Source organism: Coffea arabica, chromosome 10c (genome assembly GCF_036785885.1).
Source record: "Coffea arabica cultivar ET-39 chromosome 10c, Coffea Arabica ET-39 HiFi, whole genome shotgun sequence".
NCBI lineage: Eukaryota > Viridiplantae > Streptophyta > Magnoliopsida > Gentianales > Rubiaceae > Coffea > Coffea arabica.
In genome coordinates this window covers 7849323-7868772 of record NC_092329.1, presented here as the reverse complement: position 1 = coordinate 7868772, position 19450 = coordinate 7849323, and the positions used below count along the sequence as shown (strand labels likewise).

General features: G+C 34.1%; 1 protein-coding gene across 2 annotated transcripts; it reads left to right on the top strand.

The window, feature by feature from the left end:
• Positions 1 to 12650: 12650 nt before the first annotated feature.
• LOC113715066 (F-box/LRR-repeat protein At2g42730-like) lies at positions 12651 to 19089 on the top strand. Of its 2 annotated transcripts, XM_072068342.1 has the most exons (5): positions 12651 to 12983; positions 13261 to 13359; positions 13615 to 14513; positions 14601 to 14744; positions 18555 to 19089. In XM_072068342.1, exons 2-3 carry the CDS (start codon positions 13315 to 13317, stop codon positions 14440 to 14442), a joined length of 873 nt encoding a protein of 290 aa, XP_071924443.1. In that variant the 5' UTR covers positions 12651 to 12983; positions 13261 to 13314; the 3' UTR covers positions 14443 to 14513; positions 14601 to 14744; positions 18555 to 19089. The 2 variants fall into 2 exon arrangements, 1 of the variants encoding a protein (XP_071924443.1); XR_011822259.1 differs by lacking the exons at positions 12651 to 12983; positions 13261 to 13359; positions 13615 to 14513; positions 14601 to 14744 and adding an exon at positions 17736 to 18198.
• Positions 19090 to 19450: the final 361 nt, after the last annotated feature.

The following is a 19450-nucleotide window of genomic DNA, read 5'->3' as shown; positions in this document are numbered from 1 at the left end:
TGGCATCTTTGTCTACATAACAATATGACAACCAAATGTAAGTATTCACCAAACTGGATTACGGCATCAAAATCTTCAAATGCATTAAACATCAATTGATCTTATTAAAAGGGCCTAGACATGCATCATACATCCGTAAACACAATGATGTATAGATATAAATAAGCATAAACAAACGAAATTGATGGTTGAAACTTGAAATCCTAATGTACGAATAACTATGAAACTGAAAGCTATTCAGGCAGACAATTTTACAAACAGGTACAGGGCATGTAGAAACCCACCCAAACTATACCAGTATTCACGGATCAAATAACCAAAAGATCAAGAATTGATTGACCTCCATTGAATGCGTAATCCAAGAAAACACATTAAAACATAAAAATGACAAATCTAGTGACATTAACATTTATCTCACCAAAAAAAAGAAGGTGATGGGTCTAGAGCATAGCATTTTGGTCCAGTTAGTGTTATTGTATCAGATTCCCTTCTTTTCTTCTTTATTTTTAGCTACCCAGTGAGTAGCATGAAAAAACAGAGAAGAAGAAAGAGAAAAGCTTGCATACGAAAAGAAAATTGCAGAGGCAAGGGAGTTTGTAATCCACTGACCTGGGATCAAGGAATTCACCCTAGTAGAAGACTCTTCAACTCTAGAATTCGTTGTCCAAGGAGAGTCGAAAGCCACTGATCTTTATGGTTGTCCAATCGGTGAAGTAGAAGAGGTAGAAAATCTGATGAAGAAGAAGAACAGAAGGTGCGGCGTGTAATGAAGAAAAAAAGAGGGTAGGTTCGTCATAAATATTTTTGCTCGGAAATAAGTTGAGGGTTTTGTCCAAAACCTCCCAATTTACTCAGGAATGGTGAAAGTCCGATTTTTTAGAAATGATTCCAGAAATTGCATTCCAATAGACTTAACCCAAGCAACAAATAAGGGGTTCATTCCATTATTTGATTCTCAAACCCTTTAACCAAGCACTCCCTAAAAGACTTCAATATCCCTAAGAAAATATCTCATAGACTAAACTGCCTATAGCTCTAGGTCCAGTAAACATGTGTTTCCCAAAGTTCCCTTCAAAGTGGGGGAAAATTTCCCTTCATAGCGTGCAACCTTGAAAAAAAAAAACTCAAATTCGAAGACAAAAGAAGTTAGAAGAGAAGACTCCTTTGTCTTTTTATGACTTCATCTCTCTCCTACTCATTTCCTTCTTTACCCAAAATCCTAGTCCAATCTCCGCCGACAATCATCGGAAGTATTGTTGGAAGAAGGAATAAATAGACAAAGTCAAGATTGAATGGTTACCGTAATACACTAAAAAATTTCAAGATTTTTTGTTCAAAAATACGAGGGGTCGAACTATAGGACAATTGGTTGGAAGTTATTGCTTTTATACTTCTAAAAAAAAAAAGAAATGATTGATTATGATTTTTTTAGGGGCATAATGCTTTGAATGTGATAGATATTCTCACAAGTGTTTAGGGTTGGAAGCATTGTTCTGAAACTCGAGTTTGAAAGATCAGTTTGATCGATGGACCGTGAACCGATCATAATTACGGTCTGATTGATATTTTGCATTGATTAAGCTTAAGAATTGGCACAAATTGTTTGAACTAAAATGAACTATTGAATCGGCAATCTTTTTATTTTTGTCTATTAAATTAAAAATATATGATAAAAAAAGAATAGGTTCTCTTTAACCCTAAAAACTAATCACTAAATGTCACACTAACTCACTTTCTTCTCACCTTTTGCCTCTTATTAAGTTTTCATTTCTACTTTCTAGTTTTCTAACTTCCTCCAGGCATCAAGTTTCTCTTTTTTTTTTTAATTTAACAAAGTTGCTATCTTTAATTCCCAAAGACACACTTTAAAGTTTAAATTCATAATGTCTAATTCTCAAAGACATAAATTTTGTTTAATTTCAAAATATTGTAGTGTTTTGTGTAGGATTTAAGATTATTTTTTGATAAATACAATTAATATGAAATTTATTTGTTTGAACTTACAATTGAAAAAATTTATTTATGACAGTCCAAACTCTTTGACAATATTAAACTTTTTATCATATAAAATTTTAAATTAGTCCATTACATGTCTTATTCTGTACACATATATTTATATAATTTATTTTTAAAAATTTCATTGAATCCATCCTATCGATTGAACCGCGATTCAAACACTTCATCGGTTCAATAAACTGTCTAGGTTTCAAAACATTGGTTGGGAGATACACCTAGAGCTGTAAACGAACTGAATCGAACCGAGTATCTCATGTTTGAGCTATGTTCGTTAAGCAGTTCGAACAACGTTCGTGTTTGTTCGTTAATTTTCGAACTCCAAACCTGTGTTCGTGTTCGGTTCGTTAAGTAAAATTCGTGTTCGAATTCGAGTTCGAGTTCGGCTCGTTTAACATAAATGAGCCGTTCGCAAACATGTTCGAAATGTTCGAATCCAATTTATTTTATGCCTTAAATATGCCATGCAAATTATTAATCATTCTCAAAAATAATTAAAGTACTAAATGACTAAATTATATTATTCATTAACTATATAACTAACATTAACATAAAAACAACAAATAAAACAAAGAAATTTGCCCTCCAAATATAAAAGTCCAGCCATAAAATTAATCCTAAAATTTGTCAAATGATAATTATGTCTATGTTCGCGAACGTTCGTTAAAACTCGCGAACATGCTCGTGTTCGCTCGATTATTAATCGAACAAAAAAATTCGTTCGAACTCGGTTCGTTTAAAATTTCGAACGAGCCTTTCACGAACACGAACGAGCCGAAATGAACCGAGCTACCGAACAGCTCGGTTCGTTTAACAGCTCTAGATACACCCAGAGCAAATACAAGTCCTGAAACTTGAAGAACTTTGTCACATTCTTCTCAATTGTTGTGCAATTTCTTCTTGTTTTGGCTGTAATGTCTTCCCCGGTTGAAGGATGAAGTTTTATGGATGCCTTGGTGATAGGAACATGGATGGTCTAGAGGTTGGTAATGATAGCATGAATGAGGAAAAATGGTACACTTTCATTCAGAAGCATTTGGGTTCTTCTCTTATAAAACCAACGGAAAGACATTTTGGTCAGCAAATTAAAACGGTTACATGCATGGGCATTTTTGACTACTTGAAAGTTTTAACATTAAATTTGCTAATGTAGACTGATGAAGGGGATAAACTGAGGAAAACTAAGCCGTATGGGGTAAAGTGAGAAATGAATTAAGGGTTTGTTTGATAACATAAAAAAGTATTAAAGTTGAATTTTTTCAGACATTCAGATGTTTTGAATGTTTAATAAATGAAAATCCATCTGTTGAATTTGTGTGTATTTTTTTCAGTACAAAAATCCTAACTGAATGTTTAATTCTGATAAGAATGAATAGAATTATTTTAACTATCTTATTTTATCTACCAAATCTATCATTGTTTGTTAATTATATTCAAAATTCTTATTTAATTTAACAATTTGATATTCTCTATCTAACAGTTTTCTATTTCTCTTTTCTCCCTTTTTAATGATTTTCGCATCTTCTCAATATTTTTCATATAATATATTTCATCTTTTATATTAATTTGATTTAAAAATAAATATTATCATTTTTATACATAATATTTTGAAGTTAATTAATTCATAGGTTCTATTTCTTTTTTGGATGAAAAAGATATAAGGGTAAAATTGTCAAATTTAAATTATTAAATATTCAGTTATAAATGTTTATCAAATAGTATAAATAGATTTAACATTAAAATTCAGACATTCATATATTTTTTTCAGTATTTAAAATTCAACAAATTAATTGTTTCAGAATTTAAATTCAGTTTTATCAAATGGAATCTAAACCTAATGGGGATAAAATGTAGTTAACCCGAAGAACTATAGACAAAAAAGGACAGCTAAGACTCGCCAGAGAATAATATTTAAGCTTCTCCTTCTGCCACTTCTCAATCATTAAAGAGAAGAAGGCATCTCTCCCGCTTCTCATCCCTTCTTGTTTTAATGGTTTACATTGAATACAAGTTTCTCCATTACATGTTTGGGACATGTTTATGAAAATATCTTAATTGGCTCAATTGATGTTCTCGTTTTTTTCACCTCCCTTTGTATGCATCTCTCTATTGTTCGTTACTCAAGGGTTTCTGATCAGTCGGGGAGTAAGTTAACAAGCAAGACTTAAGGAAAGCATAAAGTTTGAAACCTAATGGGGAAACATGCAAAGGTTTCAATTGGTTGGCAATTAAAGAAGGTAAATTCATGCCTCCACACTGTAAAGCTGCAAACTTTTTCCCATTTAGGCGATTTTAATTGTTCTTTAGGTTGTTTTTTATTTTAAAGCTTTCATCTTTTTGATTTCACAAAGAGGTTCAGCTACTGGAAATTTAATGGTTTCAGATACTGGAATTTTACAAACTTATTTTCGTTCAGTTTTACTGTATTGTAGTTGATTTGAGATGTATTTTGCTTCTGCTTGTTGATTCCTTTTTAAATGGGTTAATTGAGTTTTGTGAATTACCCAATTATACCAATTTATTAAATGGGTATTGAATAACCTCTTTATACTCATATATAAAAATTTAAGATACCTATAACCAGTTATTTATGGACGAATATGGGTAAATTTAATTAAATGAAATTGTTTGCCACCTATAACTATTATCAACCACAGCTCAGAGTAGGCAATTAGATCTTGAAAAACGTGTGTTACTGTATCAGGTCAACTATTTGAGATGAAAAAGAAAAATTCATCAATTTAATATAAAATAATAACTAGTACGAACGATAAGCAACGCATAAAAATTAACATGGTTCAACTTGATCACCAAGTCTACGTCCATAGAGAGAAAAATTATTCTTACTATGAGGAAAAACTATAAGATTACAACTTGATTCTCAAATCCAACTCTTGTATAATTCTCTTACCTACTAGGAACTCTCTCACTCTTTTTCTTATTTGTCTTTTTGTAGTATGTTAATTTACCTATTTATAAAGAATATTATTTGATCAAAAAATCAAATAACAATAAGAAATCAATACTAATTTCTAGACTTATACATAATAAAAAGTAATTTCTAAATCCTAAACAAAATAAAATTTTTTAACTACTATTTCAAGTAACTAAAATCAATTCGAAACTAGTTATTTTTCACACAAAATAAGGATCTTGACTAAAAAAAATTAAGTCAATTTTCTAACAAATCTCCACTATGACGAATATTTCTTTTAGCAAACATAGCAAACTATCCAAAAACTCTATTTGCCTTTTTATCACAAAATACTTTGATGCCTAACTACACACCTGAATTAAGACAGTCTTATTTTCAATTAATTCAATTTGCAAATGAACGTATGTAGTTAACTGATTCCAACATCTAATTGACTCACGAGAAGGGTTTCAATTCACCTTCTCCCATAGCAGGATTTTTTCTCTCATCACCATTTGTAATTCAGGAGTATTTTTGGATCTCCTTCCTTACGCTACGCTCCCAACCTATTAAGATATTCAAATGGTACAAATTATCATATTTCCTCCCTATCAATAAGACCGCTGTGTCATGTATGATTTTCAAAATTTCATCTGCAGCTGAAAAGTGGTAGCCCTCGAAATCTAATTGGTTCAAATAGATTAGATTCTTTCATAACTTTGGAATATATGTCACACCACTTAAAGAACGAATCTTTCTATTCAACAATTTGATTTTCACCACTCCAACACCTTTGACTTCATAATAGATCCATCACCTAAGGATACAAAATTATCTTTTTTCGGTGGAGAGTATCAAAATAGTTTAACTTTGAGTAAACATGTGAAATATATTCAAAATCTAAAATTCAAATATCATGAGAAGAGATATTATTACCTTTGAAGATTGTGAGAATATCTACACCCGATATATATTCAGCAATATCATCATACTCTTTCTCAACATTTTTTTTTCGATGAGGGCAATATCTTTTGATATGACCAAACTCATGACAACCAAAACACTGAACTCTACCTTTTCTCTTGACTTTTGAATCACTTGCCTTAAATTCATTATCAACTTTTTTTTCTCTTTTATTCTCTCCTCGAGCGATTAACGCAGCTTCTTATGTCACATTCCGATTTGTCTTCTTTTATTTTTCATAATTCAACAAAGATGATTGCACATTTTCGAACTTTAAAATATCTTTCTCATACAACAGGGTCGTTACGATACTTTCGTAAGAATCAGAGATTGAAATAAGAAGTAAAATGGTCTTATCTTCTTCCTCAATGTCTACGCCAACTTTTTGAAGTTGATCTAAAATTTTATTGAACGTATTCATATGATTCATGAGGTTGCCACCCTTTTTCATCTTTAATGTATAAAGTTATCGCTTCAGATGCAATTTATTGAATAAATTTGTAGCCAGATAACTCTTTTCTAATTTTTTTCAGAGGCCTGCTACATAATCTTCCTCATTTATTACATTGTTTACGATGTTGTCCTCAATATAGAGTTGAATCGTGCTCACATACTTTGCGTCCAATCTTTCAAACTCATCATCCTTCATATTTTTTGATTTCTTGTTCTTACCATTCAACACTTTTATCAAATTTTGTTGAATTAGAACATCTTTCACTCTTCTTTTGTCAAAAAGTGAAACTTATAATTCTATTAAATGGTTGAATCAGAAACTGTATAGTTTTAAATGCCATGGTATATCACTAATCATTCAATCTCAAATAATTAATCTAAACTCCGACGGAGCTTTGATACCATTTATTAGGGTATCAGGCCAATTATTTGAGATGAAAAAGAAAAAATTAATAATTTAATAGAAAATAATAATTAACACGAATGATCAGTAATACATAAAAATTAACGTGGTTCGACTTAATCGCCAAACCTACGTTCACAGAGAAAAAAATTGTTCTCATTATGAGAGAAAAAATAATACAATATTACAACTTGATTCTCAAGTCTAACTTTTCTATAACTCTCTCACCTATTAAGAACTCTCTTACTCCTTTTCTTGTATATTTTTGTAATATGTCAATCTACTTATTTATAGAGAACATTATTTGGCCAAAAAATTAAATAATAATAAAAAAATAAATACTAATTTTTAGACTTATACAGAATAGGAAATAACTTTTAAATCTTAAACAAAATAATAACTACTTCTAATAACTAAAATCAATTAGAAAACTAGTTACTTTTCAGACAAAATAAGGATTTTGACTAAAAGAAATTAAATCAATTTCCTAAAAGTATGAATAAATGGTCTAATAAACAACTTCCAGTTCATCTGATGCTGTTGGCTTAGTTCCTATCAAACTTTGGCTAAGAGACCATAAGATAACCTTAGAGTAAACTATTTAATCCAAGGCCTCAATTTAGCACACCATGAATTCCTAGGAGATAGTTTTAGAAAGAACTTGTTTATTCCAGTAAAGTTTGGCTTTTCATTTGGCTAATATACTTTTTAATTGTCATTAACAAAGAAACTTATAGACAATAGTAGATATGAGGGACCAATGAAAGTAATAACTATCAAATTCAACAATTTGACTAGAGATTTCATGCCTAGTTGGACAATAGAAATATCAAACAGTATCTACATATTAGATTAACTATGGAAAAAATGTACTAAAAAATCACAGATATTTCTAGATACAATCTTTCAAACTACTTTAATATAAATGTCAGGGCAAATTGGTTTTGCTCCCTAGATTGGGAATGAGATGAAAATAGTAAAATACAAATATTCTCTTTAGTTAACATCAAATGCAATCAACCAATTGATTTCAAATCCACAATTCATATATATTTTTGTACCCACTACATCACAGTGTATTCAATGTGAGCTCCAATGATCCCTATGGGTACTAAGAGAAAAAATACCAAACATTGTAAAAAGAATATGCTCCACCAGACTCTTTCTCCCTCTCTCTGCCCTAAGAGGCTCTAGCTGTCTGTCACCTCCTAGCTCACCTTCCCTTTCCTCCTTCTCTTTTCATTCTGACATTCCTACTCATTCCTTTGCCTATCTTTTTTTTTCTTCCTATACAACTTCACCATAGTTTGTAGATTTAAAACCTCAGAAACTGTAAAAGCATTTTGGCATTTTTTATTTGGGATATTGTGTTGTTTTTCGAGATTCACTGAATGCTGTCTTGGTAACCTTCCATCTACCTAACTTTACTTTTTGGCAATTCACCACTTTGATGGCAACTCTTAAACCATTAGTTTGTGACTTATGCAGTAAACGTCAGAAATTGATCCAACCAAAGTAATAAAAGAATCATAAACTGAATACGTACAATAAAGCAATAAAAGAATCCTAAACTGAATATGTAAAATAAAAGAATCCTAAACTAAATACATACAATCATCTAAATGTTTCAGATAAAAAGAGAGCAATAAAAATAGAAAAGGAACCAACTAAGCTCGGAGAAAAGAACAATATGACAATGCAGTAAATGTCATAGCCATTGTTTTTTTTTTTCGCTGGAATATACGTAATATATTAACATGCTTGAAAACCTACCCATTTACAAGTTCAACCCTTATGGCCGCTCTCCATTGTCATAATAACAACCCTATACAAGAAGAAAAACGTCATAGCCTTTGCTTCTTTTTTTTTCGCTGGAATATACGTAACATATTAACCGACTTGAAAATCTACCCATTTATAACCTTATAGCCCACAGTACATTATCAGTAATAACAACCTTAACCCTATACAATAACTAGATAATAACCACCTAACCAACCAAAATCCAAAATCTTCTTCATATGTTCATCAGTTCATCACGGTAATCTCCCGCGCTATAGCCAAATCCTCAATTGTTCTCCTTAACGTGCCACTGATTTGACGCAAAATTTGAATGCCTTCTTTCTACCTAAACCAACTCGAGTTGAGAAACTCAAGAGTGTAAACTCACTATTTTTGGATGAAAGATTATTTGGAATATTTTTTTTAAAAAAAATACTATAGTACTTTTCTGATCTGATGTATATGAAATAAAAAATAATTAAAAAATGTGTTGATGATACAAACAAATCAGTGTGTGTAAATAAGGTGCAATCCAAACACACGACATGTATTTAATTTCATTTCAATAGCAACCTCCATTGAAGTACGAGAAAGCCAAAACAAGAGTGTGGCTCTCAGATAATCATGTTAGTTGCCTTTCAGAGTTGCTGCGCGAGACATGGCAAATTCCTCCTGCCACGATTGAAGAATGTCATCTTGGTTGGATTACAGATAATCCATGAATATATGTAAACAAAAACATCATAGCCTATTTTTTTTTCACTGCAATATACTGAAAACCTACCCACTTATAGAATCAATCCTTATATCCGTACCCATTTACAAATTCAACCACACCACATTCCCGGTAATAACCCTAACTCTAACCAAACAAAATCCAGACCTCCTTCATATATTCATCACGGTATCACGATAATCTCTTGTGCCCTAGCCATATCCAGAATGGTTCTCTTTGCCCTGTTGCTTATTCGACGCAAAATCTGAATTCCTCTTTCATACCCGAACCATCTCTTGAGTTGAGAAACTGTGGTTAAGTCCATTTCAGTAGCAACCTCCATCGAAGGACGAGGAAGCAAAATCGACAATGAAGCTCTCAGATAATCGTGCTTTGAGAGCTTCTGCACGAGCCATTGCAAATTCCTCCTGTAGCTGTTCAAGAACGCCATCCTAGTTGGATTCCAAATAATCCACGAATTTCCTGAAATGTTGAAGCTCCCTGATAGGCCGAGTAAGTCGCTTGCGTCTTTTAGCCATCTTCTTAAGAGAAGAGAAAATGATAGAGGTAGAGAGAGAAAAAGAGAAAAGGCAAGACAGATAATATTCTTTTTTGGTTTTTTCAATTTTGCGTGGTAAGAGGCTGGTGAAAGGTGTAGTTTATTAGAGAGTTGAAGAGAGAGCTCCACTACTTATTTCTCATATCTTGACCCTTGAATATTAAGAATCTGACGGTCAGTATTTACTAACAGAGCTCGATCCACATGCTAATGTTCAAATGAACCAAATTGTTCCACATTTAACTGTTATTTTGAGTTAATTTTTAAGAATTGTAGTTTACACTTGGCATAATGTCCTTGGTTTGAGCTCTAGCACGCGGATCGATCCCTGTTAGTATATAGTGACCGTCAGATCTCAAGAATCGAAAGAGCCACATCCCCTAACATTAAGTATTGGTTTCATCTACTGTGGAAAGCTGACTCATGCTGGAAAGAGCAAAGGAAAGTAGGACAACACATCATTGTGGGGCCGGGCAAGATGTAGCTATTAAATGAGTGAGTACCAAGTAGCAGCAGTTGATTATGAGGGTCCCATTGTATTTCTAGGAAAAATAAAATTCAAGCCCCTCAACAACTTATGGGTACTTGTATGCACCCAAAATTGGCATTAATTGGGGAGTAGCCCCCTGAACAAAATTTGAAGGGCAATTTTGGTAAGTTAAAAGCCCATAAATCGGAGCATCTGTTTTCCCTAGTCTACTTGATAAAATAATAGAAAAAATTGGTCAGATGCAATAATCCTTGGGGATATGCAAAAATGAAGTTACATGTACTCCAATCTTAAGCTGTAAATGCTTACGTGTACTCCAATCATATTGGTTGCCTTTTGGAGTTGCTGTGCAAGACATGGCAAATTCCTCCTGCCACGATTGAAGAATGCCATCTTGGTTGGATTGCAGATAATCCATGAATTTCCTGAAATGTCGAAGCTCCCTGATGGGTCTTGAAAGTCCCTTGCTTCTACTAGCCATCAGTCTAAGGGTATGTTTGATAAAATTAAAATCTAAAATCTAAAATCTGAAATCTGAATCCATTAAATTATTGAATTATCAAGTATTAAATCTAATATATTGGAGAGCATATCACATTAAGTAATAAGCGAATAATTTATCACTGATTTTGGGAGGAAGTTTTGTCTAGAGAATTCAGTGTCACTTAATTAATTTAGATATTCAATATTTGGTTATCAGACGATCTGAATATATTAAAATTTGAATTCATTAAATTTAAGTGTTGAATTGAATTATCAAATAGGATCTAAGAAACAAAGGAAAGAAAGAGAAGACGAGAGAGAAAGAAAGAGAAGAATAGAGAGGGGAAACAAAGGGAAGAAAAGAGAGGATGGGAAAGAGCATATTCTTTTTTGGTTTTTAAATTTTGCATGGTGGGAGGCGTAATTTATAGGGGTTGAAGAAAGAGCTCTACTACTGATTTCTCACATCTTTATCCTTTGAATTTTAGAATCTAATGGTCAATATTTACTAACAGAGCTCAATCCGCATCCTATAAATCAAACTAACCAAATTGTGCCATGTGTAACTACGTTTTGAGTTGATTTTAAAGATTTTACTCTTTCGATTTTTGAGATCTGATGGTCACCATTTACTAACAGGGTTGATTTGCGTGCTAGAGTTCAAACCAAGCACATTGTGCCATGTGTAAACTGAGTTTTGAGAGTGGTGGCACTATTTGACGGTCACTATTTATTTATTTTTCCTTTGCTGAAAAAGTTTGTACTAATTACAATAAAAATTAGAATTAGATTAAAAAAAGAAAATAATTATGAATTCTTACTATATTTGATCTCATAACTATAGAATATTAGAGTATTTTCTAAATTTATTAATATATATAATTTAATTATATATACATGAGTTCGGATAAAATCTGGTATATGTTTGAATTTGGATATAGATCATAAAAAATCAGACCTAAACCAGACTCATAACTATTTTACAAGGTCTGAATCAGGGTAGGATCTAGATTTGAGAAATTAAGTCCAAACCCTATCCAAATACACTGGGTTTGGATTGAATTTGGATAAGATCCGATCCATTGACATGCCTAATGCAAATACAATTCTTCATATAAAATATTATTATGAATTACCTATTAATATTTTGCCTCTTCATTGGCTTTAATTGGTTTGATCAGAATTTCATCTTGTAAATTTTCTTCTGTCTTTCACCAATATTTTTACCCATTTGCTCTTTCTTAAAGAGTAGTACTAACACAAATTAAGATGGGATAGCAAACATCCATCCCCAAACTCTAGTTTTTTTCCCCAAACTAGGGTGTTTGTTTCTACTTTCATTAAAAACTCCTAATAAGCAATCTCTAACTTTAAATTTTTTCATTTTATTTTAGTATCTGATTAGACTTGTCTTATAATATAATGTATTTATTTGGTTTTATTCAAAACTTGTGAAATTTACAAACTCTGAGATTTGCAGCTAGTTTGGGAGTTTAGAATAGAAAATAAAAGAAGAGAAATAGTAAGTTAGAAAAGAAAAGAAAGGATGGGAAAATATCCAAGTTTCTATCTCAGTTGTTTGGGAGTTTTAAGAAAGAAAAGAAGGTAAATAGTTTTTTTTTATTTGGGAGTTGAATATAAATGAAAAGAAAAGATATTTAACCAAGTAACTTCACAAATATGTCCTTTCTATAGAGTGAAAGAAGGTGTTTTGCCGAAAATTTTGTAGTGAGGGACTCCTTGGAGATTAAAATTTTTCGTATCAGAATTTTAAGGATAATTTTGTCATATTTAAAAATTTACTTAAAACTTCCACACTTTCCTTCCCTTTTTACGGAAAGTTTTCCTTTACAGGGGGAAGGTGAAATCCTTTCAAATCTCTTTTTTCCCTTCACAGTTTTTGCTCCCAAACACTTTCAAAGCCTGTTTTTTTTTTTCTTTTCATTTCCTTCCTCCCAAACTAGCTATTGGTTTTATGAGAGAAGAAGAAAATATGGAGGATTCAAGTGAACGGTGGCAGCGGCGGAGAGAGTTCAGTGTAGATCAAAGCGACCACCATTCCAAAAATACAAAAGGAATCTCAACAGTTGTAGACGAGAAGTTTGCATGGAAGAAGACAATGAATATAAGAATCCTTATGTCGATGTTTATGTCCTAGTGAGCGCCGTTTTCCTCACTTTCACACAGTTGAAGCAGCCTCAATCGCTGGTATGAGCATTTAGACTCCATCCATCTCCCGTTTCTTGCATGTCTGTTTTGTGGATTTCGTAGATTATCGTTAAAGAGAAGAAGCAGAAGACACCTCTACCGCTTCTCCCTCCCCCCACCTCATCCCTTCTTGTTTCAATGGTTTCCATTGAGTACAAGTTTCTCCATTATATGTTTGGGACTTGTTTATGAAAATCTCCTAATTGGCTCAACTGGTGTTCTCGTTTTTTTCGCCTGCCCTTGTATACATCTCTCTTACTCGGGGGTTTGTGATCAGTTGGGGAGTGAGTGAGCAAGCAAGAGTGAAGGAAAGCTTAAAGTTTGAAACCTAATGGGGAAACGCGCAAAGGTTTCAACTGGTTGGCAATTAAAGAAGGTAAATTCTTACCTCCGCACTGTAAAGCTTCAAACTTTTTCCCGTTCAGGCGACTTTTTAATGGTTCTTTAGGTGTCTTTTGATTTTAAAGCTTTCATCTTAGTGATTTCACTAAGAGGTTCTTTGAGATTCTAGGTTCCAGATACTGAAAATTTACAAACTTATTTTCATTCAGCTTTACCGTATTGTAGTTTATTCGAGATTTATTTTGCTTCTGCTTGCTGATTCCCTTTTCCTTTCCCCTTTCATGTGCAGTGTTCAAATAGGCGCCACCCTCCGCAGCATCATCTTAGTCAGGTGATGCATGACGATCGGATCAGTCAATTGCCTGATGAGATTCTTGTTTTTATTCTATCCTTGCTAACATTAAAAGAAGCAGCTCAAACAAGTGTCCTTTCGAGTCGATGGATAAACTTATGGAAATACACTCCAAGGCTAGATTTTGATGCTTCAGCATCTTTAGACCGCATTGAGAGGAATCCAAAAAAGCTGCTTGGGAGAGAAAGTGGTAGATATGTCAATTGGGTGAACCGTGTTATGCAATTGCACCAAGGCTTGACCCTGGATGAATTTAGGCTGTGCTTTGACTTGGGCATATCATCCCAGAGTGAGATTGACAAATGGCTTGAATATGCATTTAGAAGGACCGTAAAGAGGCTAGAGGTGGGCTTGTCTAGAAGTCGTAACCATTTCCGTCATCCTTCGCAGTGTTATAACTTTCCAGATCGCTTACTTAATATAGATAATGGCTTGTCTAAATTGATTGAGTTTGGGTCCCTCAGAGCATTGTGTTTGAAATATGTAAATGTTACTGGTGAAGCTATTGAGAATTTCCTGCATAATTGTCGTTTTCTTGAACGGTTGGTTGTGGTTGGCTCAGGAAAGTTAGTCAATCTTCTAGTCTCCGGTTCGTCCCTTGTGTTGAAGCACTTGGACATAAACTCGTGCCACAATGTTAAATCAATTAAGATTTGTGACTGTAACCTTGTCTCCCTTGGGATATGCAATGTTGAACACCTTGTACTTATGAATGTTCCTATGCTTGTCGAGGTATTTGTTCGTGCAGCTCCTCGCGTTTTTTAGCCATGTGTTCCCTCAGTTTTCCTTCTTTTCCTTTCAGCTGGAGTCTTGAATTGAAAGATTATGTGGCTCAGGTTAGTTTATACACTTTCAGAATGTAATTCTTTTAGTATTTTGCACACGGGCTGACAACTGCTTGCTTGACGATTTTACTATCTTAGAATATTGTGAATCTTCGTGACCTTCCTCAACTAAGTCAACTAAAGGAGTTGGCGATGTACACTGGTGCTTGGGATGATTATAATCTAATGGGAGTGACTTCCATCATAAAGGAATGTCCAATCTTGCGCAAATTTGTATTGCAGGTATGTGTTTGTCCTTGAAACATGGAGATACAAGCTTTGTATTCACTCCTTTGATAGAGAAAAGTCCCTAAGAGCAAATATATGCCTTTTTTTTTTGCTGTTTCAATGAGTACAAATGTTCTTGATTTGGATTGGTTAGAAGGATGTTTCCAGTTCTGTTATTCTGCTTTCCTCATTTACATGTTTTTCCCACATAGATTAATATCTGCAGTGGTAACGCTTCTTATTCATGCTTGATTGGTTGGTCAATCTGACTTGGTAAATGGATTTGATTCATTATATCAGATTATATGTTAGTCTGAAAATATGTAGGTAATTTCCCTTGTTTACTGCATTGTCAATCTCTGGGCAAGGCTCTGCCTATGCCACTTTCTCATTTGATTGACTCTCATAATTTCCTTTAGCATTGCCAATCTGGAAGTGCTACACATTGTCATGAGCAACTTCTTGATTCATCTTTGAAGGATTTCTAACCTGTTACTGCACAATCAATCACTGTTGACCTTTTATTTGTTTTCAAATATGATAAGGTTACCACTACCTTTAAAGCTTATGCAGCAACAAATTTTTTTGCCCTTTTGGCATTCACATGCTTCTTTTCTCATTATTCTTGTTGCCATTCTTGTTGCCATTGCCATTGTCTGTAGGTTTTTCCCATTTCATAAAAAATGAACTTAAGATGCTGATGAAATTGCAAGGGTTCTCTATGAACTTCACATAAGAGTTGCTTTTGGATCACTTTTTACTTTGAATGACGGTCAGCAGTGGGTACGATCTGTTGTTAAGATACATCGTTAATAATGTTGTGATTTGTACGGAATGGAATAATATTCTTTGCCTAATTCTAGTTGATCACGGTGTCTTGTAGAATACTCAAAACTTTCTTAATTTATCATCCTGTGTAATTTTATTTGAAATGCTGCTGTCTTAAAATTGTTTCAGAAAATACTCCTGGATGCAACCCAAAGTTTCAGAAAATACTCGCATAGGCTCAGCCCTCCAGCAAGGCTGTGAACCATGTTGATAGAAATTTGCCATGTTGCATCCTTAAAATTTTAATGCCATAAAGCCTTACAAAATTTAGATTCTTGCTGCTGCTCTGTTTGTCAGAGAGAAACAAAGCTAGAGAAGTTTGTGAAAGAGAGAAATAAACCCACATTGAGAAGCTCATCAGATGCCCAGATGGAGTAAATCACAAAAATGGAGTGAAGCTAAAAGAAATCTCTTGCCACCATTGAGTTTAAAATCTGAACCCAGCTCTGAATGTCCCTCAATTTTTGCATGGCTTTTGTTCAGTACTTTTTTCTTAGGTTCCGCACATTGACCCCCAAGTAGCAGGTGTGATAAATCAACATAAGAATAGGAAGGTTATCGGCAGACTTTGAAGAAACAATAACAACTAAATTTCGTTTCCCTTTTTTCAACAACTCAAGGGTTGAACCACCCAAAAAAAGAAAAAAAATTGCCTGGCACTGGTTGCTGATTACCTTTCCAATTGAGATCTTGCTTAAGTTGAGGAGCTCCCGATGAGATCGCTTGAGTGCAAAGAGTCTGATTTCTTCTGAGGAGAACATATTTGAAGTATATACCCCATTTCAATCCTTTTTGTCTGGCAAACAACTGTGCAATCTGACATTCCCTCTTGGAAGGGTTTAAAATCAGAGAATTTGCATCGCTTCAGAGCAAAACATCTGGTCTGTGTGCTTTCCTGCTGAAAGGATAGTGTCGTTTGTACTGTATTGGAGCAAGCACTCAAGAGCCAATTAGGGGACGAGAGAGCAGCCTCTGATTTTGAGCTTTTTAAAATTTTATTTGTTTGGTATTAAATAGCAGAGCGATGTGGCTGGTTTATATCCTCAGGGTCCATAGCCATGCTAGTTGAGCCTATGCCAGATTTTCGTTAAAGAGATTTTTTTTCGTAAGTTGTACTTCCATCATTTATCGTAATCCTATAAACAAGAAATTTATGAGCTTTTGTAAAGGTCATCTGTTCCTTCACTTTGATGACTCTGAGTGAGTGATGATGGGGCATTTGGGGAAAGATAGATGAGCATAGGGATGTAAATGCAAGAAATCGTACTCTGTTGAGGAGAAAGATGAGAATGTGAAATCTCTACTCTTTTGAGGAGAAAAATGCTAATGAAGCATGTCCACTGAAGAAAGAAATGTCAAACTGGGAAGGGCATACTGAGGAATTAGTGAATATGTGTATTTGGGTTGCAATGCATTCGGATTATAGGCTCACTGAAGTATATGAAATAAAAGATTGGGAAGTGTTTAGTCATAGGGTAGGATTTATGGGAAACTGAGTAGTGTGATTCTGAGTAAGGTAGTATTGCTAGTGAATGAAGGACTTACTGCAGTTCATAAATAACTTGAGACATTGGTCGGATAGTAATAGTCTGTCCAGAATGTCTTAGTTTCTAATGAGAGAGCAGTCTTCCTGTAATTACAGGAAGATTTTCCTGGAATGCTAATATTGTGAAAGGGCATCACCATGCTAACTTATTGCATTTTCTTATCAGAGGAAAATAACATACATAAGACACTACAGAATCTGGAACTGCTTTTGCAAGTGAAAGTAAATGGTGATTAGAGCAGTTTTATCCTGAGAGAACAGAGATGCACCATAAAGTATTGTTCATGCTTTTGGCCTACCTTTACTTTAATATTCTAAAACCACCTATACTGCTATTTCTAGAAAAATTTGTCTGTTTTTCTCCTTTTTTGTTGCTAAAGAAACGCTATCACCAGTCAAAAGCAATTCATGAAATAGCTTTCAGCTGGAGAGTGCTAGAATCAACTCAGCTAAGCATCCAATAAGAAGCACTTTGGTTCCATATCGCTGCTGACGTCATAGAGGAGAGATGATTGGGAATCTTATTAGGATCTTCAGGACAGATAAATTCATATCTATCCCGTCGCTCCTGTTAGACTGTTTGACAATGTATAGTCTGTGGGTGCCTGCTTCCAGAAAGAGCTGAAAGATTTACTTGAACCTCCCTTTTAATGTACCAATTTTATTTGTTCTCGTCCGTAAGCATGATGTATAAATAGTAAAAGAATAGTCTCAAGTAGTCCAAACCATTTAGTTGCCATTTATTGTGCTGGAACTGCTTTAAATATCGAAATCAGAATTTTAAGAAATATAAGCTCTGCTCATTCAACTAAAGAAATATCCTTAGAGTTTTCCCATTGGCCCAATCTTTTTGTACTTGATGGTCTGGTGAAGGGACAAAATTCTGTTGGATTCAACACAGCCTCTCTGCTACTTAATGCACTGAAACTGCTGCTCGAATTCTGTTGGTCAGTTGCTGCCTTCTTGTAATCCCTCGAGACTAGAACGACGTATGTTTGGTGGGATAGCCAGAAATGGAATGTAGAGGAACTTAGAAAGCATTTTTAACGAATGGGTCTATCACTTGGATGAATGCTTTTATCATTCTATGTTTGGGTACTTTTCTGCTGATGTCATGGTTCTTCTAGATTAACATGATTCTGATTTGTGCTATAGAAGATAGCATTTCTTTTATGTTCATGTGAAACTTAATGCTACATAGTTGATTTTTGTGCCTGGGTCGTTGAGGTGTACTGGCCCCTTCCTTTTCCCCTGCATGCTGCAATTATGTTTCTCCTCAGCACCATGTGCTTGAATATTACTGTTACAGACTTTTGTTAGTTGTCCTGTTTGGTCTTCAGAGTTTGTTCTTCGATGTTTGTGGCTTTTGTTAGTCTTGCATTTTGTGTTCTCTTACCGGTTCTCTTACCCCTTGTGATCCTTGTTTAATTGCCAATGTATCTCCTTAACAGTTAGCTGGGCAACACCTTCAAAGAAAAACAGAGAGACGGTAAAGGGTGCAAAATGCGCCCTCATATTCCTTGAAGTGATTGAGTTGCGTCGATATTGTGGTCGCACTAGTGATGTTGAACTTCTCATGTGTTTTGTTGAGAATGCTGCTGCCCTCAAAAAATTGTTCTTGATCCTCAATTATCTGGTCATCTTAAATATAATCTCCATACTCATGTCCGCAAGGCCACCATAACTTCTGCTCTGGAAGAGGTAAAACAACTGGTACCCAAGCATGTAGAGTTGGTGATCCTATAACTGGAGATGTAGTTCAAGCAGTGGTTGAGCGTTCAAAATGCAACTGCTGTCTAAGCCTTGGCTCTGAAGCAATATTGTGTTTACGTTTGGCTTTCTTTGGGATATAGGGTGCTGGTTGTCTAGGTAAATTATTGTAGAATTTTGAGTTATTGTATGCGGTAAGTTTAACGTTGGTTTTAAGTTTCATTTTATTTATACCATTTTTTTACCTGAGTTCTTACAACACTGGTTAGAATTGCAGTTGTCTGGTGTCTCTTCCTTTTAAGTGTTCCTTTCAATTTTTCAGTATATATGCCTCTATCAAGATTGAGGCAACGTTGATCCTGGCTTATAGCCAAGCACTGAACTAAACAGATGTTTCAGAGAAAATGCTTATCAAGTGCTTAATTCTGTTGTTTGTTGATGTGCTTTTTCACAAGTATTGTGCGTGTAATAATAATATATGGTTTTGAATTTTGAAACCCATTTTTATCCTTACTCCTATTAGATAAAACAGATGAACCATGTTTTTGGAACAAAAGGCTAAGTCGAAAGTACCAATTTTAAGAGCAAAAGCTCACACAGGATCCTTAGGGAGTCCAGGGATGAGCATTGAACTCAA

Excerpts from the sequence above, each read along its gene's own strand:
- LOC113715066 (XM_072068342.1), top strand. The coding sequence starts at position 13,315 with ATGGGGAAACGCGCAAAGGTTTCAACTGGTTGGCAATTAAAGAAG. Across the intron at positions 13,360-13,614 it reads CTGGTTGGCAATTAAAGAAG|TGTTCAAATAGGCGCCACCC; the intron begins GTAAATTCTTAC and ends TTTCATGTGCAG.